The following is a 26,640-nucleotide window of genomic DNA, read 5'->3' on the forward strand; positions in this document are numbered from 1 at the left end:
AATTAAATTTCACATTTGAGGAAGTATATGTAATTTTCTGTACTGGTAAACCAATTAGCTACCATTTAATTCTTTCATCTTAGAAAATAAATAGATATTTATATCTATAAACTTACCATCTAACACAATTCCAGCAATTTCTCTCCCAACAGGAAAGAACTCTTTCTCCATCTTCATTTCTGCTAGAAGCTAAATCATGACAAAGACTGTTTACTGTTAAGAATAAATCCTGGCCTTTTCTCATATATGAGGAACGCAAGAGCAAAAATCAAACCACAGAAAAAACAAATAGGATTTAATTTTTGGAGTTAAGACAAAACAAGTAACTTCACAGAATAAGTTTCTCTCTACAGTAGGAAAACAAAGAGTTTGCTGAGAAATTAGTTGATATGGAGAATTTAGGTATGTGTGTTATTCAAATCACCATTAACACTCTTTGTTTAGCATTTTTATGTTGCCAACAAAAATTATGGCCCAAACTCTTCTTGGTTGACTAAATACTTTTTATCAGTCACTTCATTCTGGTGGGGCGAAGGGAATTTGGAGAGGGCCTTTTTGAATAGAGGGGATGTAGGCAATGAGAACAGAAGGTTCTCTGTTCCCACGTCCTTAGAAATCATATGAGCTTCTCACAAGTCCTAGGTAAGGGGCAGATGGGAAAAGTGATGGATATACAGAAGGGCAACTGCCACATAATTTCAGATTTCAGTTTCTTTTTTTAAAGGATAAATTCTTTTTTATTTTATTTATTTATTTATTTTAATATTTATTTATTTTTGAGAGAGACAGAGACAGAATGTGAGTGGGTTAGGGGCAGAGAGAGAGGGAGACATAGAATCCAAAGCAGGTTCCAGGTTCCGAGCTGTCAGCGCAGAGCCCGACGCGGGGCTTGAACTCACGGGCTGTGAAATCATGACCTGAGCTGAAGTCAGATGCTCAACTGACTGAGCCACCCAGGTGCCCCAAGGATAAATTCTTTTTCAAGAGGTTAGTATTTTGTTAGATTCTGAACAAATTAAGTACTTGACTTTTAAAGTGGCAGAGTGTACATAAACCTGTAGTTTAAGTTCCTGCCACTTATAATGTTATAATAATATGAGAGATGCTAGACAGATTTAAAGAGATCATAGGATTTTAGGAACAGCAAGAAAAATAAATTGATATAATTCTCTTGCATATTTCTTTGTTTTTATTTTTTTAAAGTAGGCTTCATGCTTTGCGTGGAGCCCATTGCGGCACTTGAACTCATGACCCTGAGATAAAGACCTGAGCTGAGATCAAGAATTGACCGAGCCACCTAGGCACCCTTCCTTTATTTAAAAATTTTTTGGATTTCTGGTATACACCTAATTGCCAGAAAAGTCTTTTGTTCAGTGTGCAACTTTATGCTTTTCCTAAGATTTTCCTATGACATTCTCCTGGAAATACTGGATGTTCTACAGTATTTCTTTTGTGTGGACATTTCATTTCATGTGGCCATGTTACATCTTCATTATGGACGTAACAACTACCTCCTGTGTCCTTTACTCGCCACAAGTATTTTCTTGCATTACCACAGTTTCCATAACCATTCCATAAAGGTTAATAGTTGGACAATATTTCATTAAACTGATTTTACTCTAATGGACCATTTCTTTCTGCTAGATAATTTTCCTAGACTGGGATTTCAATGAATTTTTCATAGTTTTAAAAAGAACACCTTGGGGGGTACCTGGGTGGCTCAGTTAGTTAAGAGTCCAACTCTTGATCTTGGCTCAGGTCATGATCTCACAGTTTGAGGGTTTGAGCCCTGTGTCAGGCTGTGCTGACAGTACAGAGCCTGCTTAGGACTCTCTCTCTGCTCCTTCCCTACCTGCACTCTCTCTCTCTCGCTCTCAAAATAAGTATATAAACTTAAAAAAAAATAAAAAGCACACCTTGGAAGGAGTACCAGCACTTCTGGTGAAAGGATTTCAAGGCATCTTACTAATTCACTTCTCAAGTCATGCTCATGTTGCCCAATGGAAGCCTATGACTTTGCTCTGTAAGTTTCCTAAATGTGACTTAATCGCAGACAACTTTTAGATTTCTAGAGATTATGATGGCATTATAATCCAGTTAGTTAAGGGTCCAATAAAACTACAGTATTAATCTTTACAAAACTGAGTAAATGGACCTACTTTATCATGGCACATTTAACCACACTTTATTTACTATTTGAAGACTTTTCAAGTACTTCTTGTCAATAATGGAAGACTACTGTGGGGTTGTATGAGGGTGGGATATGTATGTATGAGCAAGAGGGAAAGACAAAGAAAAATGACAAGAAGAATGTGAACTCTATCTAAAGACATTAACTAGAAATATCTACAGAATAGTTAATAAATCACCGATGAGATTCCTAGTTTTATTTTTAGTATATTTATAAAAATAATTTCTTCCTTGATTAATAGGCTATAGTAATTATAAATTCTCAGCCTTCCACAATGTAGTTTATAAAATATTTCATATAGTAATATAAAATGTAGGATAATAATATAGTTATTAGATAATAATATAGAATAATATAGTTAGATAATAATATAGTTAGATACTAATGTAATATAATAATAATATAATATAATAATAATATAGTTAGATAATAATATAAAAACACACAAATTCACATTATATATCTTCCCTGTTTTAATGTTCTAAGGATGTTAATTTCTTGGCACTCAGAAGTCAGTTATCATGATTTATTTGTACACTAAATATACCAGGACACTCTCATTTGACTTTTGGTCAAAATAAAAGCATCGTACCTTTGTATTTATCTGGCTCAGAGCACAAGCTTTAACCTGAAGTTTCACATAGTTATCCTCTGTAACAGGAAGATTTTCCTAGAACCAAATGATAATATTCTTTTGAGAACATGCCTTTATGTTGTGAAAACTGCCATACATAATTGAACAAAACTAAACACACCCCACTCCAAATCTTATAGCTAATTTAATTGAAAAAGCCATAAGCAATTATCGAATAATATAGAATGCAAAAAGTAGAAAGGGAATTTGGGGATAAAATGTTTAAAAAGCTGTAGGGTAGTTATTTTGAAAATGAATGGATACCAACATGGGTATATGTGTAGGCAGTAAATTTTTAGGGTAACAAAGTAGAGCAAATACCATACTTTTTTTGAATCTAAATAATCTCAAAGCATCAAATCTTTGCACGTACAGGGATATCCTTATACACATGACACATAGCCTTCACTGATTTTGGAATTTTCTTAATGCTATAAATGAAGTTGTTTAGTGTCACTTGTGTATCTTACTTAACTTACCTTATTTATATCTGTCTTGGACATTTCAGCATGCCACATGGGATTTTGGGGTCAAAGCACAAACTTAAAGGCATTTAATTACCCCCCTATTCCACAGCTAGATATACCTTTAACGGCAAAGAATTGTTCACACTCAGGCACTCAATATCATCCACCTATTATATTATTTATTAAATATATTATCACTTCTGCCAAATAACCATATCCTGGCACCAATAATTAAAATACTTCCCTCAACTCCTGATATTCCCCCAAATTAGATCAAAAGCTGGGTAGGAATATCTACTTGTGTAGCCCCTCCTATAACCTATCAAAGAGATGAGTGTTTTATCTGACATGGACATGATACTCTGGGAGTGTCTCTTTGTAAGTTTCAGATTTGATAGTATTTGGTGATATTATGAAGATATTCAATAATATCAATGAATATGTGTATTTTACTAATGACTATATGAACCTGTACATGATTCTTTCCAAGAGCCAATCAAACCTCTGAGAGCTTCATCCTGATTTAATGGCAGAAACCCAGCTGTTTGAGATTTAGACTCCCGACTTAACTTTAATTTTGGAGTTAATGAAAGATAACAGAAAAACTGGATTGTGTTCATGATCTAGAAATTCTTATTACTACCATGAAATAAATATAGCACTTAGTTTTGGGCCCTAAGTTGACAGTGGAATGATTCTGGGTTGCCACAAACCTTTCAATCACCAACACATGAAAATTCTACTACCTGTTCTTGGTCAAAAATGAGAGACAATTTAAAGTTTAGCAAATTAAATTTGCAAACCCCAGAAATTAGTGTGGAAAACAATGCTTCCCCCCCCCCCCTTTCATTTTACAACATGAGAGAAATATTTTCTGAAATATGGCTACAATCTGAATACTCACTTTACTGTGGGATTCTGAATATGCTGGGTTAATTCTGCAACATATAAGACTATCAAGATTACTCTGTTTTCCTAATTATATGTTATACCACCACCCTGAGGAACTAAAAACTCCTTTGCAACTCTTTAAAAAAATATATTTATACCATAATATGGACCATCATTTTCACCTAAGATTAAAGCATTTTGTAAATTTCATTAAAGTAATTTTATCTCACTTAGTGCCACTTAAAATAATAACAGGTCATTTAAAACTGATTCTATTACATATAGGGAATAATCAAACCATTTTTCTTACCCTTTCTTGAAATACAAATGTTATTTCTTCATTTGTAGAACTCTTTTGAAAATATAAGCCTTTCATAGTCCCCTAAAAAAAAAAAACCAACCATATATATTTATACATAAATATGAAATGAAGTATCTCCCAGACCAAATGAAAGGAAAAATTGAAAAATAATGCTGGCTGGAGTGCCAGGGTGGCTCAGTTGGTTAAAGCATCCAACTCTTGATGTCAGCTCGGGTCACAATCTCATGGTTTGTGAGATCAAGCTCTGTGTTGGGCTCTGTGCTGATAGCGCAGCCTGCTGGGGATTCTCTCTCTGCCTCTTTCTTTCTCTCTCCCTCTCAAAATAAATAAATAAATAAACAAACAAACATTAAAAAAAAAAAAAGAAAAATAATGCTGGCAAAGGATAAATGTAGTTTTCAAACAAACAATTTAGATAATAATTCCTGAAAGTGATTAAATAAGAGAATATGTAACAATCTCTGGGTACATGTCTTACTAAGAATGTAGTTCAACCTTTCACACAAAGGTGAGGTGCTTGATTTTACTTTGCTATTCAGTAAAAATTATTAGACGCGGTTAAAAAATTTTTTTACAAGGGCCACAGAGCTCAATTTTAATTACCAAAGGTGGTATTTAAAGGGCTGTCAAAGTCTTAAAAAAAAGACCATTAAAAAGCAAAAAGTGAAGTGAAGACACTTATTAAAACCGTATCCCTGATTCTTCTGTATCAGTTTATAAACCACTTAATGGAAGTTTTAAACCTATATTCTGTGAACTTATGGAAGCATCTCTAAGGATTCCACAACTGTTTAATTTTCATAACATAGTTGACTCTCAAATGAGTTAACTGCACAGGTCCACTTACATGTGTATTTTTTTTTTTTACAATATAGTCCTGTAAATGTTTTTTCTCTTCTTTATGACTTTAATAACATTTTCTTTTCTGTAGCTTACTTTATTATAAGAATACAGAATATAATATATATATATAACATACAAAATATGAGTTGATTGCTATCAGTAAGGCTTTCAGTCGACAGTAGGCTATTAGTAGTTAAGTTTTTGGGAGTCAAAACTTACACGTGGATTTTCAGCTGTTTGGAGGGTTGGCTCCCCTAACCCCAGTCTTGTTCAGGGGCCAATTGTAATTGTATGGCAAGACTATTTCTTTATTTTATTTTATTTTACTTTAGAGAGAGAGAGTGCTTATGAGCGAGGGAGAGGGACCGAGGGAAGGAGAGAGAGAATCCTAAGCAGGCTCCATGCTCAGGGTGGAGTCTGACACAGGGCTCAATCCGGTGACCCTGGGATTATGATCGGAGTCAAAATCAAGAGTCAGATGCACAACTGACTGAGCCATGCAAGTGCCTCAAGACTATTTCTTAATGTAAATTTTATAGAAGTATAAAATATACACAGCAAAGTTCACAGATCCTAAATGAAGAGCTTACTGAATTTTACAAAGTGAATATGGCCATGTCACAGCAAGAAAACATAACATTACTAGAACTCCAGAAGCTCCCTTGTTCCCCTTCTAGTCACCACCTTCCCCTAAGGATACTCAACATCCCAAGTTTCAATAGCACAGATTACTTTTGTCTCTTTTTGACTCTCTAGAAGTGAAATCATACTCCTTCATGTCTGGTTTTTCTCTCGATATTATGTTTGTGAGCATCATCCATGTTGTTTCCTATAGTTGTAGTTCATTCATCATCCTTGTTATACTATATTCTATTGTATGAATAAATTACTATTTCTCCATTCCACTCCAGACAGACATTTGATTGTTTCCAGTTTGGGCCTTTAACAAACTATCCTGTTAAGAACATTCTTGAATATACTTTCTGGTGAAAGTACTATTATTGCATTTAATTTATGGATGAGAAAAAGGAGTCTTCCAGAAGTGAAGGTACATAGCTAGGGTGTCATAGCACCAGCTGGGCCAGGGCTGGGCCAGACCAGGTATTACCCACTCCAAAGTCATTTCTCTTGACCATTACAGTTAATGGTTTTTCTATTGAGCTGCTAACCTTAGATATGTCACTTAAAACTAGAATCCTATATCCTTTAGTTCAGGACTGACTGATAATTATTAAGTACTTGTTAGAACTGGCTGTATAATTTGCAGGGCTCATTGCAAAATGAAAGAGCAGGGAACCTTCTCTAGAAATTATTAAAATTTCAAGACAGTGATAGCAGAGAATTGAACCAAGCACAGGTTCCTTCTGACAGCAAAGTCCAGTGTAACTGCATAGGTCCCAAACCATGAAGCCAACCCTGTATGTTGAGTCTTAGTGGATCTAATGGATCCATAGAAAGGGTCTTTACTGAGCAGTTTGGCAATGGTTGCTGCTTTTTAGAATGTGATAATCAAATGCTGGAGCTAATAGACATGAACACACATTCAAGACATAGAAACTGTGTATGTAGCGGGGCACCTGGGTAGCTCAGTTGGTTAAGTGACAAGTCCTCCTTTCGGCTCAGGTCATCATTTTATGGTTCCTGGGATTCAGCCCTGAGTGAGGCTCTCTGCTGACAACACGGAGCCTGCTTAGAGACTTCTGTCTCCCTCCCAGACTCGCATGCTCTCTTGCCGCTGCTCGCTCGCTCTCTCTCTCTCACAAAACAAATAAACTTCAAAAAAAAAAAAAAAAAAAAAAAAAGAAACTATATATGTAGCATGCATCAATAAAGTATAGAAAAAATAGGCTGAGCGAGGTCTGATGTTAATTCAGTTCTAACCCTTTGGTTGCAGGTGTGTGTATGTACAATGTTAAAGAAACCTTTTCTGCCTAGCTTTCAAGGCTGCCTAAAATGCATACTCACTGTCCCTAATCTACTTTACTCCCCCATTTCTCTAACACACACTCTCTTTCTGAGCTAGTCAGTGACTCCACGCCATCTGGTCACCCTTGTCTCAGGGCTTCCAGGCATTGCTTGTTCTGGGAGACTGTGCTGAACTTACTCTACAGATTCTGCGAACTGAATGAAACTCAAGTCCTACTCCTTCTCTGAAATCACTCCCAGTAACATTTAATCTACCCCATCTGTTCTATGCTTCCAGATTTTGTTACGTACTGACAAACAAAACCTTGCTTTATTTGCTTACTAACTAGTAGGTTTTCCCAGCGATAGCTTGGGAGAATCAATATTATTAAATAATATTGTTTAATATTATTAAATAATATTGTTTAATATTGTTTAATATTATTAAATAATATTGTTTAATATTGTTTAATATTATTAAATAATATTGTTTAATATTGTTTAATATTATTAAATAATATTAAATAATATTGGGAGAATCTATTATTATTAAATAAAGAAAGAAATCACTGCTTCTACTCAGTTGGGAGCTACTAGTATTTCCCTTTTGAGGAGCGGAACAATTATGTAACAACACTTTGATTTCAAAGCATCTCCTGTTGTAATTTTGGAAGCCACTGTTTCCCCTGCCCATGGTAACTTTTTTCTTTTTAAGTTTATTTACCGATTTTAGTAACCTCTACACCTAAAGTGGGGCTTGAACTCATAACCTGGAGATCAAGAGTCGCATGCTCCTCCAGCTGAGCCAGCCAGCACCCCTGCCCACTACATCTTAAAACAGGACACGTTTCCCAGATCAACAGTCACATGGGCCTCACACTTCATGCACCCCAATTTCAAAGACCCTGGGAGATAACTACTTGCTTGTGTTCCTAGTTTCCCTTAAAGCAATGCCAATATTTTTAATCAGATCATCCTAATTGGTTCTTCCAGACTTAGTTGGTCCAATAAAAAACCACGTGGGAACAAAAAGACCCTCAAAGTTACATAGTGAAGGAAAAAAAGTGTTTTTAGAAAACTGGTCAGAAGAAAATTGAGGAAATGCTATTTATTTGTTTTGCAGACCACAAGAAGGAATACTGAGTTCTTAAACTAAGAAAATGGTATAATGGGTGGTATAGTTTCTTAGGCACTGGTCTAGACTAAATGCAACACTTAGTCCACTATTAAATGTTTACTGAATGCAAAGATATGTGCACACAGAAAATAAAATCGATATTTTATAAAATAAAAATATAAAATAAAGAATATAATACTTATCATGCCATTTCCAAGAATGAGTGTCATATAACTTCAAAATATGTTCTACAGTAAACTTTGTGAAAAAGTGCTACAGAAAACTCTTAAATGAAAGTAAATCTGTTTAAAAACATAGGCTGATATGCCCTATAAGCATAAAGATTTTATATTTTTCCAGGTACGTCAGATTTTATTTTATTTTTATAAGGTTATTTATTTTGAAAGAGCGCGAGTGGGGGGAAGGGCAGAGAGAGAGAGAGAGAGAGAGAATCTGAAGCAGGCTCTGCACTGTCAGCGCAGAGCTCGCAGCAGGGCTCAAACCCATGAGCTGTGAGATCATGACTCAAGTGGAAACCAGGACGTTTAACCAATTGGACCTAGGTGCCCTGAGGTATGTCAAATTTTAAACATATTTGGCATAAGTCCACAAAATGAGAATTATGTTTTTAATACTTTAAATTTTTATAATGGTTGAGCAATAAACCTATTAAAAAATCTGGAGAAACAAAAATTAAGTCCGAGATCAAGATTAAGTCTTGATCTCAAGACTGTGAGTTTGAGTCCCATGCTGGGTGTAGAGATTACTTAAAAATAAAATCTTGAAAAAAAGATACCTATTTTAAATAACTTTTGGTGCAAAGAAGAAACACTTGAATATAACACTTCAAAAAAAGCAATTAAGAAATACTGATCTTGGGGCGCCTGGGTGGTGCAGTTGGTTAAGCGTCCGACCTCAGCTCAAGTCATGATCTCACAGTTTCTGAGTTCAAGCTCAGAGCCTGGAGCCTGCTTCAGATTTTGTCTCCCTCCCGACCCCCCCCGCCCCCCACTCACTCATGTGCTCTCTCTCTCTCTCTGTCATAAATAAATAAACATTAAAAGAAATTAAAAGAAAAATACTGATCTTTAAAGGGATTTCTAAAAAATCAATGGGAAAAAATTTCAAATGATTTCATCTTAGTTATAACAGCAACATGAACTCCATTTGCCCTTCTGCAACACTAAAGCCTCAAGGAGCTCATCTTTAATAATTGTAAATAACTGTAAATAAAACCTCTACACTTTCAAACCCAGTGTTCTGAGAGTTTCAGATCTACTTCAAATTCAACAGGCATAAAACCGAAGTCAGCTTTCCCCAAAACAAGATTTTGTGGTACCAATCTTAAGTCATCAAGGATATTTTGGACTCTATCATAATTCCTTCCTCTGTATTAAGTTATTGACCATAAGGTTTCCTTTTCCTTTATGACGTCCCGGCTCACCTGTTTACTTTTGGTTTTGTTGGGTGTTACCACAAGGGATGTGCTAACATCTCAATGCCTTGGGCCACTGCCTAGTGGCTTCATTTCTTCCCTCATCCAATCCATCTGTTACTCTATGGAAAATGTAATTCCTGAAAGTCCGAACTCATATGTGCTCAAATTTCTATTAGTCTCTAACACCAACTTTGCAACATTGCGGCCACTTGGGGTCAGGATTCAGTTATAATATTTCTAACCCACCTGCTTTTTAAGAATATCAAGGATATACTGACTGTCAAGCAGCTAAACTACAGAAAAAATGTGAAGTCTACTCTAAAATATGGCCCCATATATTTATCATCATGCCAGGACTGGTACACAGCATTATCATACTACCTGGCTCGATTGTAATGGGTAACTCTTTAGTTATATTGAAGAGGTGACTTAATATTAAGTTTTAACAGGGGCGCCTGGGTGGCTCAGTCAGTTAAGTGTCCAACTTCAGCTCAGGTCTTGATCTCACAGTTTTTGAGTTCGAGCCGTGCATTGGGCTGTCTGCTGTCAGCACAGAGCCTGCTTCAGATCCCCTGTCCCCCTCGCTCTCTGCCCCTCCCTCGCTCACGCTTTCTCTTTCTCTCTCAAAAATAAACATTAAAAAAAAAAGTGACTCCAGAAAAAAGCCTTCTTTAAAAAAAAAAATAAGTTTTAACAATGTTCTTACTCTTCTGTGGGAATTTGCATATATATCCACATATCAGATAAAGAAATATGTCAGACCACATGCCCAAATATTTGGTTAATAAATATGGTTAGCATCACCAGGGGCGCCTGAATGGTTCAGTCGGTTAAACACCCAACTTTGGGTCAGGTCATGATCTCACAGTTCTTGGGTTCAAGCTCTGCATCAGGCTCTGTGCTGACAGCTCGGAGCCTGGAACCATGCTTTGGATTCTGAGTCCTCTGTGTTCTCTCTTTGCCCTCACCCACTTATACTCTGTCTCTGTCTCTCTCTCAAAAATAAACATTAAAAAATTAAAAAATATATATGGTCAGCATAATCAAAGTAACTAGTTGGAGGTTTTGTTCAAATGTCATTACTTTTCAGGTTGTGCAGAATGGTAGTCCTAACTAGATAAAACCAGCTCTGATTTTTAAAGAAGGAGGTAAACGGGTGGTTGTAATAATTAGAGGACTTCTCTGCATTTGGACAACAGGCTCTGGGAATCTGTATAACCTAAGGACACTGCAGAAACAATTAGCACACAGGTGTTCTGCTGCACACAACTGCACTAGCTGCATACAACTGACCAGAGGGGAACACAAGGGGCTGTCATAGGACTCCCACCTGGCTAAACCCTGAAAAGTTTTTCAAGTTAATAACATGTGTTATAAGAACTTTCTACTTTCACATTTTAGACATCTAATTTAAAACAGGAAAATTCATGAAGTTGCATGGTTCCTATCACTGGAAGGATTTATACAGAGGCTGGATACACATTTACAGTGGCTTCACAAACAAGATTCAAGCATCAGTTGAAGAGAATGGGGGATATGATGACCATATTAAAGCGACAGCCTCTTCTGATTGTGGCAATGGTGTGATGTGATGAATGACCTTTTCCCCTTTATGCTAGCTCAATCATGTGACACTGGGACAATGCAGGTGGTGGGTACTGAGGGAGATAAGCGATTGATGGATGGATCCTTTCTAAACCTCTACCACACTCTCCCTTCTCCAATTGATTGAAACAATCTTCCTTTTAACTAACATTATCGCTGTTTGTAAATGCTTCTTTAATTTTCCAATCCACCATAGGATCTTTAAGAAACCATTTCTTGCTTCAGAAGCAAAATAACTGTAATTTTGACTAAATATGTACTAATAAATCCAACATAAAGAGAAAATAACTCACAAGATGTATATTTCTTACAACATATAAAAATAGAAATAAATATTTAGCAAAAGATCATATTTTAGTATGTGTCATTTTGCTTTTCTAATCATAAATCTCCTTAGTTCAGCGTAGTACTGTTTGGTGGGCCTAGAAAAATCATAATGTTGTCTTTGAAATATTCAATGTGAAGGTCACAGGAGCAAGAATACATTCGTTTTTAAGAATAATAAAAACAACAAAAAGACTTAACCACAAATAAAACCAACAAACACGGTGATTCCACAGTGAAACATTCTAAGAATTTTTAAGCTTTCCCACCCCCTTTCTTCAGAGAGGCACACAAATGAATCAAGAGCCATTACTGCCCGGATATACTATTGGGGGAAGTTATATCTTTTATTACTATTTATAATATAGGAGATGGCCCAGTCGGTAGAGCATGCAACTCTTGATCTTGGGGTCCTAAGTTCAAGCCCCATGTTGAGCTAGAGCTTACTTAAAAAAAATGGAGAGTCGTAAAACTACCAACATATTTCACTGCAACTGACGGACAAATTGAACTTGTATGAGGGAACCCTCTCTGTTTGAAATCTGAACACTTCATCTGCCATAAACTGGAAAATAAAAATTATATACTGCAAGGGCCGACAGGATTTATAAGTCAAAACTGACCTGAATTTGAATCCTGGTTCTCCTACTTACTAGCTGTATGACTTCAGGCTAATGTTTTAACCTTCTGGGCCTTAGATTCCGTTATCTACAAAATAGAGATAATAGTAATTACTTCCAAGGGTTGCTGTAAGGATTAAATACATACAAAGAACTCAATACAACACCTGGTACAAAATAACCCTGCAAAAAGTGTTGGCTATTTTTACTATTTCTGCATATTGGGCAGAGAAGCTCTAAAGTTGTTCTGAGGCCCATCTCACAGAGCAGCAGAGGGTTTGAGCACATGCAACCCTTTGATCTTTAACAGATTTAAAAAAAATTCTTTTTTTAATGTTTACTTTTGAGAGAGAGAGAAAAAGAGAGAGAGAGAGAGAGAGAGAGAGAGAGAGCATGAGCAGAAGAGGGACAGAGAGAAAGAGAGGGAGACACAGACTCCGAAGCAGGCTCCAGGCTCTGAGCTGTCAGCACAGAGCCGGACCCAGGGCTGGGACCCTGGGCTTGAACTCATGAACCGTGAGATCATGGCCCATGGCCTGAGCCGAAGTTGGACGCTTAACCGACTGAGCCATCTAGGCGCCCCATAACACTTTCTAATTTCTGCAGTGGGCAACCATACACCATCTAGACTTGCGCTCTCCAGTAACAGCAGTCACTAGTCACAGGTGGCTAAGGAAAATCTGCACTATGTCTAGTCAGAACTAAGATGCCTTGTCAGTGTAAAATACACATTGGATTTCAAAGACCATATAAAAAAAAAAAAAAAAAAAGAATTGGGGCACCTGGCTGGCTCAGTCAGTAGAGCATGGGACTCTGGGCGGTTGTGAGTTCAAGCCCGCATTCGGGATAGAGCATACTTTAAATAAAATAATTTATAATATTTCACGTTTAAAGTATTTGATTAGGTGTTGAAATGATAAATTTTGGACTTAAATGAAACATATTGTTAAAATTAATCACACGCGTTTCTGTTCATGTTTTTTAATGTGGCTACCAAAAGAGTCAAAATTAAGTGCCTCGCATTATATTTGTATCAGGCCGAGCTGATGCATAGCCTCGCCGCTCGCGACGTGGACTAGCAGCACCCGGGGGAGCTTGTTAGAAATGCAGACTCCCAGGCCCTGCCCAGACCTATAGAGTCAGCATCTGCGCGTCAACATGGTACTGAGGTGATTATTACACGTCGCTCCAGAGTTTTTCGCTGTTTATCTTAAGAGGGCATATCTGGCCGTATAATCACATGAATGCGAATATCCTTGCTTTAGGTAATTGCTTATCGAAAAAGGAAAGTGAAGGAGGAAAAAGTGGTGGCAGAGAAACTGTACGGGCGAAAGGAAAACTCAAATTATAGGAACAAAAAGAAAGCAGAGGGCAAAAATTCAATCTGGGGGATTCAGCGGAAGGGAACTGCCACACTTTTGCTTCCATAAAGGTAGAGGGAGATGCAAACTGAGATAAAACCTATAATCAAAACCTGTAAAGACCAGGAAATCGCGTCAAGTCTTTCCCGCCCCTCAGCCGCCTCAGCTAAGCTAGGCCTGGGCCCGAGGGGGTCTAGGGTTGGGGTGCAACGCGAACCACCATTCAGCCCAGGGTTGCACAGTTCCGCAAGGCGTCCAAGGCCCAAAGCCCCGCTTCCCAAGACACAGAAACCGGATCCGGGGGCTCACCTGCCTCCGAGCCGCCCCAACCGCCTGCAACTTCGCCACCGCCACAGCCACCGCCCGCCACCTTGGAGTCCTTTTGCAGAGAGCCCGCCCCTGCTGGCCCAGGCGCTGCTCCCATTGGGCAGGTCGCTCGTCAGTCGTGAACCGTAGGCTGTGGAGAACGCTATAGCAACCGAACTCGGAACTACACCTCCCAGAATGCTCTGCTTGAAGGAGAATCGTCACACCAGGGGCGAAATACATGGACGAAATTGTAGTCTCCCGGATAGGTTCCGTTTTATGCAAATTTATGTTAAAGACCACACCCTTCCTCATTCCAACCATTTGCCCTACCACCTTCCCTGGAGTGTGGCCCGCCTCTTTTTCGCCTCCTTGTTCTCTCCTTTAAAATCTTTTGTAATTAATTTAGTTGACTGCATCCTATTGCCTCGCACGACAACGGACAGATGCAACAAAACCTTGGAACAAAACCTCCATAACTCCGGTCAGGGAAATCCCAGACTAGAAGACTCTGGTTACACCTTCTGGGAAGAGGGCAGGGAGAAGAGGGAGTCCTAGTCCCCGCCTCCTTTGCGCTTGATGATTGGTTTATTTGGCTGTCATTCCGTCTTCTTCCATTTTTTTTTTTTTTTTTTTTTTTTTTTTTTTTTACCGCCCGCCTTTCCAGTTCTTGCGGTGGGCGGGGGTAGCGGTAGGGGGCGGTAAGGAGGCGCGGACCCCTTCTTCCGATTGGCCGGCTGTTCGTTCCCACCCATCTGTGGGCGGAGATGGAGGGGTGGAAGGGGGCGGGAGAGGCAACGGAGGGAGATGAGGAGATACGTGGGAGCGAGGGAGCAAGGGAGGGAGAGAAGGAGGTAGAGAAGAGCGGAGGAGAGGGGAGGGAGCGCAGCTTGGTTGCTCCGTAGTACGGCGGCTCGCGAGGCAGAATCCCTAGCGGGCTCCGGGACGCACGGAGAGGCGGGCAGGCGGGCGGGGATGGTGTGTTGGGCTGAGGCTCCTGCGTCCCTCTCCGCCGCAAGTGAGCTGCACTGATTTGTCCCTGGGGCGGCAGCGCGGACCCGCCTGGAGATGAGGTGAGGAGCTGGCTGGACTGGGAGGCAGCGGGGGCAGGGGCGGGGGTCTGCGCAGGGGTCGGCGCGATGGCCGCCCGGGGCGCCCGTCCCTCGGGCCGGCGCACGTCCCTCCGGCCGCCCTTCAGCCTTTGCCGCGCGCCCGGGAGGCGCGGCACCCGTCGCCCCTGCGCCTCGTCCTTCCCCAGCCTCCCGGGGGCGGCGGCGGGGCGGCCGGCTGGCCCGCGTCGGGAGGCCGGGACGCCGCGGCGGGCCAAGGGGGTGGCGGCCGCTGGACGGGCTTCGGGTTGAATGAGCATCCGCAGTCCCGGCCGGCCGAACGGGGTCCCCTCCCTCCCCAGGGGGCGTGGAGCGGTCGGCCCTTCCAGGGCTGACCTCGCTGCCCTCCGCCGCCTGAGCGTGGCGGGCCGGCCAAGCCTCGCCTCCCCGCCAGCCTCCCGGGGATCCGGAGCTCGCGGGGAGCGGCATCGCGCCGCCCGCCTCTCCCTCGGGCCTCGAGTCCCCGGCTCATCTCTTTTTCTGTGTCGTGTGCCTGCGAAATCCCTGTCAGTGAAGGGCGGTCAATGCCGTTTGGCCCTAAGTCGTCCTGCCTCGGCTGACTGATGGTATTTAACAGAAAGCGGCTCTCCTTTCGGTGGTAGCGCGTCCCCGGTGTCTGCCGCCTCTCCTTCCCTTCTTTACGCACAGACGCGGTTTTATGGTGTGGACCCGAGGCACAATTGCGGTCTCTTCTTGCTTGAACGAGGAAATGTAATCAGAATTCCCAGGAAAAGGAAACCAGCGAGGAATGGCTTGCACCTTCCTTTACTTCTGTTTGCCTTTGGATTAGAAAACAACTTCGCAGATAACATTTCCTATGGGCATCTTTTGTTGTGATTCATACCAAAGAAGGCTTTGCTTTTGAAGAAATAAATTAGCGTCTTTTTCTGTTGGGTGGGAGGCTACGGAGATTTTTGATAGCCTCTTAATATGAAAGTTTCCTTTAGAACTTTGTCATCATCCGTGATATTCCGAAGGCAGCACCAGCCTGGAATTTTAAATATATGCGCACTCCGGCAGATGCGTTTCTTTGTGCTTATCTCCTGGCATCCTATTCTTGTTGTGTCCGTGGTCAAACGTGCAAGTAATAAAAGCAAGAACAATAAAAAGAATAGATAATAAAAACACTGTACGAACAAATGCGTCTGGAAAATCTCAATTCCGTTAACGGAGAGGCAGTGTTACTAATCCCTTTGAATGGATGAAGAACGGGCTCAGAGATCTCATGGATTATGTAGTGGACAGGATCTGAGGTTAGGAACTGGGGCCAGGACCCAGCAGGCCAGCTGTTTTGTGAAGTGCTACTCTTAACCTCTAAAATGGGAGGAATGTATTTGTCCTGGATACCTTTATTTTTAGATTACTTAAGGTGCAGAGGCTTAATCACCCCCCAACCCCTTTAAGGTTAGGATTTCTACCTGTCTATCTCAGAGACCAAAATGCTGTTTTTGTTTAAACATTTTTTTTTTCTAGTTTACTTGAAATATTTATGTTGCACTGATAGGTGTTTGCTTATAACCAAAAATGTACGTATTTGTAATGTTGAAGAGAATTCTTTCTGTAGGAGGTTGGTAAAGAACCCAGGAATTTTCAAGTAATCTAAATTGGAAATGAGGAACACTAATCTAGTGATTGCATTAAAACTATTTAAAACTACTTTAAGTAGCTTCAGTAAGGAGCATTTCTGATAGAACTTTTTTAAAAAGGTATTTCTTTATCTAAGAATGTATCTGTTGAAATTGCTGAGACACGGGGCACCTTCACAAAACTCTATTATTATTATTCTGCCTGAGTAAGAGAGGAAATGAACAAATTTTTGATGTACTTTGGAACCCTGTGGATTGTTCAGATACTAAGCATTGTGAAATAGGGCATAAAATGAGTGGTAGCAAGTTAGTTTCCTGAAATGTTTGTCCCTCTTAGCATTTTTTTTTTTTTTGCACTTGACTAGAAATTTCTTTTTTCCTAATTCTTGATTCTATTGGTAGAATTCAAGTTCTTCTTTTCACCAAATGCCTAGATTGAGGCAAATTCAAATCTGCCATAAGACGTTGAGGAGATGCTGGTAAATTCCTCCATTCTTCTCATCTTTTTAATTTGCTAGATTTGTGAATTATACAGAATTAGTTACACGAGGGTTGGGTTTATGTTAGTTCAAATCCCACTGCCATTACAGCTATTCTCTTCTGAATGGCTCCACTTACTACTAGTGGGTTTCTCAGAGTCCGGATCTCAGATCGCATAGATCAGCATTAAGTGAGGTTCTTGTTAAAAATGCAGGTTTTTCTGTTATCTCACCTCAGAATCAGACTCCTGGAGTGAGGCCCTGGAATCAGTTTTTTGAACAAGTTCTCCAGGAATTTCTCCCGCAATAGTAAAGTTGGAAAACAGCTGGCATTATGTTTCCATCTTCATGAGCACCTCCTAAGGCCATGTCCTGAAGTGGATAGCAAATTTTTTTAAGTAACAGCATAAGTTTGTTTTTTTTGTTTTTTTTTTTTTTAATGTTTATTTAGTTTGAGAGAGAGAGAATGCGTGAAAGGGAGCATGTGGAGGAGGGACAGAGAGAAGGAGAAAGAGAATCCCAAACAAGCTCCGTGCTGTCAGTGCAGTGCTCCATTCGGGGGCTTGAGATAATGACTCGAGCTGAAATCAAGAGTCTGACTTAACCTGCTGAGCCACCCAGCAACCCCTAAAAAAGGAAGTTTTATATCTTTGGCTGCAAATAAAAAACGGACTACGACCTTCAGATACGTAATGCACCTGTGTGTAATATACCTTTCAGAAGAGCAGAGGCTTGGTCATCATTGTTATCTCCATTAGAATAGTGCCTGGAAGGGGCGCCTGGGTCAGTTAAACGGTCAGTTAAACGTTGGACTTTGGCTCAGGTCATGGACTCACGGTTCATGAGTTCGAGGGCTCTGTGCTTACAGTTCAGAGCTTAGAGCCTGTTTCAGATTCTGTGTCTCCCTCTCTCTCTCCGTCCCTCCCCCACTAGTGCGCGCGCTCTCTTTCCCTAGTAAACAAATAAACATTAAAAAATAAAATCTTTCTTTGTAAAATTGGTCTTATTACTTAGTGGTCAGTGGTCACTGACCATTTTATAAATTAGGAGCCTCATTTACTATGCCCAGTCATTTCTGTAAGTTTGGTTGGCACTGGAAGTAGAGAACCTTTCCCAAGCAGAGAACGCTCCAGGTGGTTAAGCTGGAAAGAAAGCTCCTATCAAAATATCTGCTTAGAGACTCAAAATGTAAATTTAAGTCACCGTGTGGTGGTAAATTACTATGTTATCAGTATCTCAAAATACCATTTGACACGCTATCAGCCCAACATAATGCTGTGAAAACTGGTTTACAAAAAATACAGAAAATTGGTATGTTTTCCAATTTCATTTTCATCCTAATATGATATGACCTTCACTCCTTTCTTTCAGAATCCATTGTAGGACCCCATAAATAACAGCTTCTATTATGTAGTTGAGGGTGCTGAATAGGAGTAAAATTTCTTTTTAAATTCTTTTTAATTAAAAAAAATTTTTTTTAATGTTTCTATATTTTTGAGACAGAGAGAGACAGAGCATGAACGGGGGAGGGTCAGAGAGCGGGAGACACAGAATCGGAAGCAGGCTCCAGGCTCTGAGCTGTCCACACACAGCCCGATGCGGGGCTTGAACTCACAAACCGCGAGATCGTGACCTGAGCCGAAGTCGGACGCTTAACCGACTGAGCCACCCAGGTGCCCCAAAATTCTTTTTAATTTTTTTAATGTTTACTTTTGGGAGAGAAAGAGGCAGGGTGAGTGGGGGAGGGGCAGAGAGAGAGGGAGGCACAGAATCCAAAGCAGGCTCCAGGCTCCAGGCTCCAGGCTGTCAGCACAGAGTCCTATGCAGGGCTCGAACCCACGAATAGCCAAAGTCAGACTCTCAACCGACTAAGCCACGTACATGCCTCTAGGAGTAAAATTTCTATAGAAAATTGGGTTTGACTGTCTGTAGTCTACGACTTTATTCTAATCCCTTAACTTTTCAATGCTACAGTGTTTTCAGTTGAATGGGAATAATAATAGTAGGTTGACTTTAAATACTTCAAAGTGCTTTCATAAGTTCTTGAGATATGTTCACTTAATAAATGGTAATTAGGATAATGAGAAGAATTGGAATATATAAAATTATATAAAACTCAAAAGCTAATCCATTTAATTTTTGTGCTACTGCACTTGATGGTAGTAAGTAGAAATCCATTGCCTGAAAAAGAAGTCTCTTGCTAATTTCTTGGTACTAAATATGTATAATTTTTAAGTTGGAAAAATAACCATTAAAAGTGTCTAATAGGGGCGCCTGGGTGGTTCAGTTGGTTAAGCATCCGACTTCGTCTCAGGTCATGATCTCACAGCTTGTGAGTTCGAGCCCCGCGTCAGGCTCTGTGCTGACAGCTCAGAGCCTGGAGCCTGCTTCAGATTCTGTGTCTCCCTCTCTTTCTGCCTCTTCCCCGCTCACATTCTGTCTCTGTCTCTTTCAAAAAATAAATAAACATTATAATTTTTTAAAAAGTGTCTAATAAACCATCACATATTATGTAAATATATATATATATATATATTCTAAATAAAGATAAACCTCGTGATCACTTTTAGCTTAATTGTACATTTCAGAACCAAACTGCTAATCCATTAATAGCCCTTGTATTTTATAGAATCGCATCGGGGTACCTGGATGGCTCAGTCAGTTAAGCATCCAACTTTGGCTCAGGTCATGATCTCTCATGACCTGAGTTTGAGCCCCTCCTCTGGCTGTGTGCTGAGAGCTCAGAGCCTGAAGCCTGCTTCAGATTCTATGTCTCCCTGTCTCTCTGTTCCTCCCCTGCTTGCTCTGTCTCTCTCTCAAAAATAAAGATTAAAAAAAAAAAATCGCATCTTTATGGTAGAAAAAATTGAAATACAGAGAAGTAAAAAGAAAACTATAAAATACTCATAAGTCCACTAACTCAGTAAGTATCCCTCCAAACCCTCTCTTTGTGTGCATGTGGCTTTTTATATACAGTTTTTGGTAACAAATATAGGATCTTGCTAAACATATTATTTTGTAACTTGGTTTTTTTGTTTGTTTTTTTGTTTTGATTTTTGCTTAACATAACACCTTACCATGAATCTTTCTGTGTCAATATTGACAGTTATAAGTTTAATAACTGAATAAGATCCCATTTTATATGTGATAATTTAACCAGTTAATTTTTATTAGACATCATTTTGTTTCCTTCCCCCCCCCCCCCCACGGTTATCAATAACTCTATAGTTATTGTACTTCTACATACATCTCTGTATACCCTTGAGACATTTTTTTCCCTTCGGATAAGTTTCTAGAAGCGAAGTTGCAGAATCAAAGTACAGTACATGCTGGTTTGTAAGGTTTTATTGATACATATTGCCATTTAGGAAAGTTGTAGCAATATACATTCTTTTTTTTTTTTTTTTTTAAATGTTTATGTATTTTGAGAAAGAGCTGAAGCAGGGGTAGGGGCAGACAGAGAGAAAGAGAAAGAGAATCCCAAGTGGGCTCTACACTGTCAGCACATAGCTGGACGTGGGGCTCAGTCTCACGAACTGTGAGATCATGACCTGAGCCAAAATCAAGAGTCTGACGTTTAAATGACTGAGCCACCCAGGTACCCCAGCAGTTTACATTCTTGTAGTGGGGGATGAGAGTTCTGTGTTCTCTCCTACTTCCTTTTTTGTAGAGTGACTTAACCAATAACAAACATAGTGAATTATTATTATTTTTAGGAAGAAGAATGGCATGTTAATGTAACCTGTTCAGGAGTAGGATCTGGAAAGTCTGAAAATTCATACACCCATGATAGTGATAGTTAACATTTAGCAAGTCCTTTTGCATCATTTTATAAACACTCACTCAATCTTTGCAAATCTAACTCCATCTTTACAAAACTGCCCTTTTTTAGATGAATACACCTTGGAAACTAAGGTACCAGTAGTTAAGGAACTTAAAGAGCCAGTAAGTGGCTGCCCAGATGTGTTGATGCCAGAGCCCAAACTCTCAGCCACAGTGCTGGATTGCCTGTTCCCTGGACGTGATTTCTAGGCCTTGGGGTATTTTTTACATTCCTGATTTCTATTCTGGAATAACCTAGAGATTCCCTGATATGTATTAGTTTATGGATCAGGCGGGATACAAATTGAGAGTCCCTCTCAAGATTGAGAAGTTAGTAGTATAAATTAGCTCACCAACAAGCCTCGTCTACTGTCTAACATTCACCTCTCAGCAGCTTGTTAGTCTTTCCTCTGTAGTGGTTTTCCTAAAGTGCCCCTGCGTGGAAAGCTGGAGTAGAATCACAGAGGAGACTAGTGACATTTGAAAAAGCAGTTCACTTGTAATGTGGCCTTGCCTTGGAAACATGATTGCATCCAGGTGTACGATCAGGGAGACAGCAGAGCGTCTGTCCAAACATTTCGATGTTGGCCAGTTTGGAGATTTGAAGCAGCCTGTTGGAAGTTCACTTCAGGAATGTGAAGGCCTCACTGTGGAGAGATGTCACAGATCCATTGGGAGATCGTTAAAAAACAAAACAAAAAACCCTAATAAACATGATGGTAGAATATCATTAACATTTTGTTGCTAAGGTTTGTAGCCTTCTAACGAGGTGAATTTGAAACACGTTAAACTACTTAAATTCATCAGTGCTCTTTTGACCTTTTCCTAGTAGAATTAATAATTGGCAGCTTATCTTACTAGCTTATTGGCCCAGAGAGAGCATTGGTGAAATCGCTCTGGCTTTAGGTCTCTTGGCCTGAGTTTGCCTGTGCTGAGGTAGGACTGCCACGGGCTCAGTGTTAAGTTGGTCACTGACACCCATTCTCACTATTGTGTAGCGTGGGGTTCTACCAAGGTTGTGTGGGAACGGTGCTCAGGTACATTTCACTCTACGAGGAGTGTGTACTGAGGGATGTGATGGAGTTTGGGATTCAGCTGAATAGGACTGTGAAAATAACAAGGTCATAGCAGTTGGTCAGTTTTGTTTTTTTTTTTTTTTAATCCTTGGTGGTTAAAATTAAACGCCCTCTCCTTCATACCGGAGGGCAGTGCTTTTGATCCTCTTGCTTTACTGCGTATTTTGCCTTGTTTCTCTGTCTGTGATGGTTTTGTTCATCCTTGGTCTGCAAGTGTCCTGGTGAGCGGTGGCATGGATTTGCAAGACGTGGATACAGCTCATGGAAGTGAATGCAGCCACCTGGCTTTTAGTGCCATGCTCCAACCAACCTACTTCAGGAGGACCCTGGCTCTTGTGGTAAAAGCATAGGAAACAAGATGCCAGTGGATCCCCTTGTTTTTTCTGTCTGTGTGTGTGTGTGTGTGTGTGTGTGTGTGTGTGTGTGTGTGTGGAGGGCTCATTACTTTTCTCCCAGGCAAACTTCCCGAACAGTTACACTGTTCTGACAAGGGCCCTGTTTTGTATCATAAGCCGTTGTATAAACACACAACACCGTTCCTGTGCATTATCTATGATAAAAGTCTGTTCGTTGTGGATTCGGTGTTTTGTTTTTTTTTTTTTTTAAGTTTTTTTTTTTAATGTTTATTTATTTCTGAGACAGAGAGAGACAGAGCATGAGTGGGGAAGGGGCAGAGAGAGAGGGAGACACAGATTCAGAAGCAGGCTCCAGGCTCTGAGCTGTCAGCACACAGAGCCTGACGCGGGGCTCAAACTCACAAACCGTGAGATCATGACCTGAGCCGAAGTCAGTCGCTCAACCGACTGAGCCACCCAGGTGCCCCGGATTCGGTGTTTTATAAAAATCAATTTCTGCTGCAAACTTAAGATAATAGATTTTGAAAACAAGTAATCTTTCAGTTTCTGGAATTGTTTAGACCCCACTGCTGTATTCGGGCACAATTGAGATATTACATTTTGGTCACTGACATATAAAAGCCGTAGAGCTAGTATGAGACAAACTTTCAAAAATTGACAAATCAGTGCCATTCCTGGTATATCAAGTTTCTGTGAGTAAAGATCCCCCTCTTTTTTTTCTCCTGTCTCCTTTGCTTATGATAATTACTATTAAACAAAGTCAGAAAATGATAATACACTTATGATAGGTAGTATTTTCACATACCTTCAAATATAGTCATTATAATTGTCTTAAAATTCTTTAAATGATTACAGGAATTGAGGAGGAACAGAACGTGTTAGAGAGGTTACTAGGATGTAAGCTTCAGGAAGGCAGGAGTTTTGTCTGTGTTGTTCTCTGCTTTATCCCCAGGACCTAGAACAATGCATGAGGACTCAGCAGTTGGTTGTCAGCATGCTGAATAGATTAGTGTTTGAGGACCTGATTGTCTGGAGGCCAGAGTCACCCAAGTGCGGTGAGCACAGGAGAGACAGGTGAGGAAGAAAGGGGACGGCTGGTTTGGATTTTATTCAATCAGTGGAAGTAGGAAACTAATGTAAGTTTTAAGCAGGGGAGTTCCATGCTTTGCTTTTGTTTAAAAGGATCACTCTGGGGGCACTTGGATGGCTCAGTCGGTTGGGCATCCGACTTCGGCTCAGGTCATGATCTCACAGTTCGTGGGTTCGAGCCCTGTGTTGGGCTGTGTGCTGACAGCTCAGAGCCTGGAGCCTGCTTCGGATTCTCTCTCTCTCTCTCTCTCTCTCTCTCTCTCTCTCTCTCTTAATCTCTCTCTCTCTGCCCCTCCCCCACTCATGCTCTGTCTCTCTCTGTCTCTTGGAAATAAATAAATGTTAAAAAAAAATTAAAAGGATCACTCTGGATGTCATGTGGGGAATGCCTTGCAGGAGAGCAAGAGAAATGTTGAATTGACTCTATCTTCCATCATCTGTGAATGTTGACATTCTACCTAGCCTTGTGGTTTTTCTTTACGGTGAAGATACTCTGGATAGGGTGAGAAGCATGGTGATTTGCATAAACTTTTTAGCGTTCTCGTTAAACTGCTGCCATCGTTGATCAAATCAAATAAAACAATGTAAAGATCAGGAATAATTTAACTTTTTAAGCATTAAGTTAATTGGTATTATAAATACAGATTTCTTTTTTTAACGTTTATTTCTGAGAGAGCGCGCGCGCACACACACACATACACACACACACACACACACACACACACACACACAAGAGCGCAAGCGCATGCGCAAGCAGGGGAGGGGCAGAGAGAGAGAGGGAGACACAGAATCTGAAGCAGGCTCCAAGCCCAGAGCTGTCAGCACAGAGCCTGATGCAGGGCTCAAACTCATGAACTGCATGACCATGACCTGAGCCGAAGTCAGACACTCAACCAACTGAGCAACCCAGGCACCCCTAAATACAGATTTCTGGTAGAGATTTTCTGTTTACATTTTTTGGTGAAAAAAACTTCAAATATAGGGAACTGAATCCTTAAAATAGGTGTTTTATGGCTTGAGTGTCTATAGCTCTTCGCTTTGAGAAAGGTCTCATTTGTAAACCGCTGCTATTGTCTGTCCAAGCTGGTGTTTTAATTAGTATCAAAGGGAGGGAAATACTGCAGTAATTGTAACCTTACATTACTTCCTTAGTTCAATTAGTTTTAAACCACAGTCATTATCTGTTATCTTTAGTTGTTTTGGTCTCATTAGATGAAGTAATATTGCAGTTGTGATTCGGTATTTTAAAAAATAACGTGTTTTTTTTTTTTTTTTCTTCACTCCAAAAGCAATACATGTGTATTGAAGAAAACTTTTGAAAAGAAAAAGAAAAACAAAAGTGGGCCTTTTCTCACTATCCAGCGATGACTATTCATACACTGTGAGGGGTCAACCTGCTCAAATTTCTCAGGAAGTTCGGTGTGTGAGCTTCTCAGTCTGGGAGGCATGACAGCGTGTTAGGGATCAGGGCACTGAAGATGGTCCAGGGATGGGGCAACTCAGGGTCTGTCAGACTACTCATTCGTGGCCCTGGGAGGATGCATGTTGCTGTTACTATACCTTCTAGCTCTTCAAGAGAGGCTGGAAATCCAGAAGTACGGCTTTAATATGAAATCTCCCAATTTTTATGTGGGCCACAATTTTTATAAACACACTGGGGTTCAAGCAAAGCAGACCTACTAAGGGCTGACTTCAGTCATTGTCGCCTTACAAGTTTATGATCTCCGTACATACAGTTGTGTAGCCCGTTTTTCACTTAATATATTGGAATATATTCCAGGCCTCAGCAGCTTGCTGCTACTACCCTCCAGTGGGTTCCCCTGGCAGTGTGGACCTATTTTGTGTTCCCTCACCACGATTGGGTAAAACCATTTTTTAAAAATCTAAGTTTTATTTAACTTGCATTTTCCTACTACTACGAGTGAGTGTGAACATTGATCGAATGCGTATTGGCCCTTCTACAGATTTCCTTGATAACCAGCCACCTTGCTAGAACTCTGTGCTCCAGGGGTGTTTTGGTCATTTATTCCATATTTCTCAACATTTATCAATATAATATCATATACAGTTAGTACCACATTAGTCCTGCTAATTGGGCCTAATGGCAGGCATTATCCCCCAAACCTGAGCACACCTGTGACCCATTTGAAAGTACAGTAGTTGGAAAGTTCTGAGTTTGTTTGGTGAACATGGGCCATGTGCCCTGTGTCCCGGCATTGCTCTAGATGTCCAGCCTTGACCCAAGACAGAATCTCAGCTCTTTAAGATCTTACGGGTCTTAAATTTTTCATTTCTCTTGGGTTTTTCACATAGACCGATATTTATAAAAGACAATTTTTACTTCTGGAATGTGTAATTTATTTTTAGCTTGTATTATTGAGGTGAACTCCCCAAGTTCTAATCTCTTAAATTCAATTTAATTCTCTCAAGCTCTTTTAAACTCTAGACTCCTAGCAAAAGTCTAAAATGCACCTTATTTTGGTGATGAAAAAACTAAGTACCGGGACTCTGTGGTGGGAGTTTCTGTAGTGTCTGACCCAACACGAATCCCTTATCTGTCCTTTAACCAAACATCCGCTTCCTACCAACTTCTTCGTCCCCACAGATGGTGGAGAGGATTGAACGAGGTCTGGGAACCTGACCCAGGCTAGCCCAACCAGTGTTCCTTTCTTGGAAATTTGCAAATGGCCCCAAAAGAGAGGCGTTTGAGCTTCACATGCTCATGGCCACAAGGTTAAAACACTTGGGAGTCAAAGGCAGTTATGTTCTGTTGTCTGGGGAGAGAGAATGGTGGTTTGTAGATGGAGAGAATAAAGCACGTATCTGGAGAGACGCAGAAAGAGAGAAGAACGCTGCCTGAGTGTGATAGCTTTAAACCTTTTCTTCATTGCTTTCTGGGGCTGGCTGCATTCCTGTTTCTGAGTTCTGTGAAATACTCCTGTACTCTCAATATCCCCCCTTCTTTCTCCTTTTGCAGAAGCCTAAGCCAGATGAGGTGGGTTACTGTTCATGTCATCAAGGATCCGTCTCTTTCTCAGCACTGTATTCATTTTATAATACTACCTTGTCTCTTACGTTTCTTCTGAGAAAGTTGTGAAT

At 40.3% G+C, this 26,640-nt stretch overlaps 2 protein-coding genes across 10 annotated transcripts in view; one reads left to right on the forward strand and one right to left on the reverse strand.

Annotated features, from left to right (window-relative positions):
- The window catches only part of CRYZL1 (crystallin zeta like 1), a 34,043-nt gene extending 19,894 nt beyond the window's left edge, over window positions 1–14,149 (reverse strand). For 2 of the 4 annotated variants that reach the window (XM_058732491.1, XM_058732493.1), the window contains exons 1-4: window positions 14,028–14,117; window positions 4,494–4,565; window positions 2,784–2,861; window positions 117–189 (exon numbers count right to left, since the gene is read on the reverse strand). In XM_058732491.1, coding sequence (XP_058588474.1) covers window positions 117–189; window positions 2,784–2,861; window positions 4,494–4,559 — 217 coding nt within the window. In that variant the 5' untranslated portion in view covers window positions 4,560–4,565; window positions 14,028–14,117. Of the gene's footprint in view, window positions 1–116; window positions 190–2,783; window positions 2,862–4,493; window positions 4,566–12,360; window positions 12,446–14,027 lie in introns of all 4 variants that reach the window. The other 2 variants (XM_058732494.1, XM_058732492.1) reach the window with 2 other exon arrangements.
- Window positions 14,150–14,850: 701 nt separating this feature from the next.
- ITSN1 (intersectin 1) overlaps window positions 14,851–26,640 on the forward strand; it is a 221,887-nt gene continuing 210,097 nt past the window's right edge. For 3 of the 6 annotated variants that reach the window (XM_058732474.1, XM_058732476.1, XM_058732477.1), the window contains exon 1: window positions 14,851–15,097. The gene's annotated coding sequence lies outside the window, so the exon portion shown is untranslated. The remainder of the gene's footprint in view (window positions 15,098–26,640) is intronic. The other 3 variants (XM_058732479.1, XM_058732478.1, XM_058732475.1) reach the window with 2 other exon arrangements.

This window comes from Neofelis nebulosa, chromosome 5 (genome assembly GCF_028018385.1).
Source record: "Neofelis nebulosa isolate mNeoNeb1 chromosome 5, mNeoNeb1.pri, whole genome shotgun sequence".
Classification (NCBI taxonomy): domain Eukaryota; kingdom Metazoa; phylum Chordata; class Mammalia; order Carnivora; family Felidae; genus Neofelis; species Neofelis nebulosa.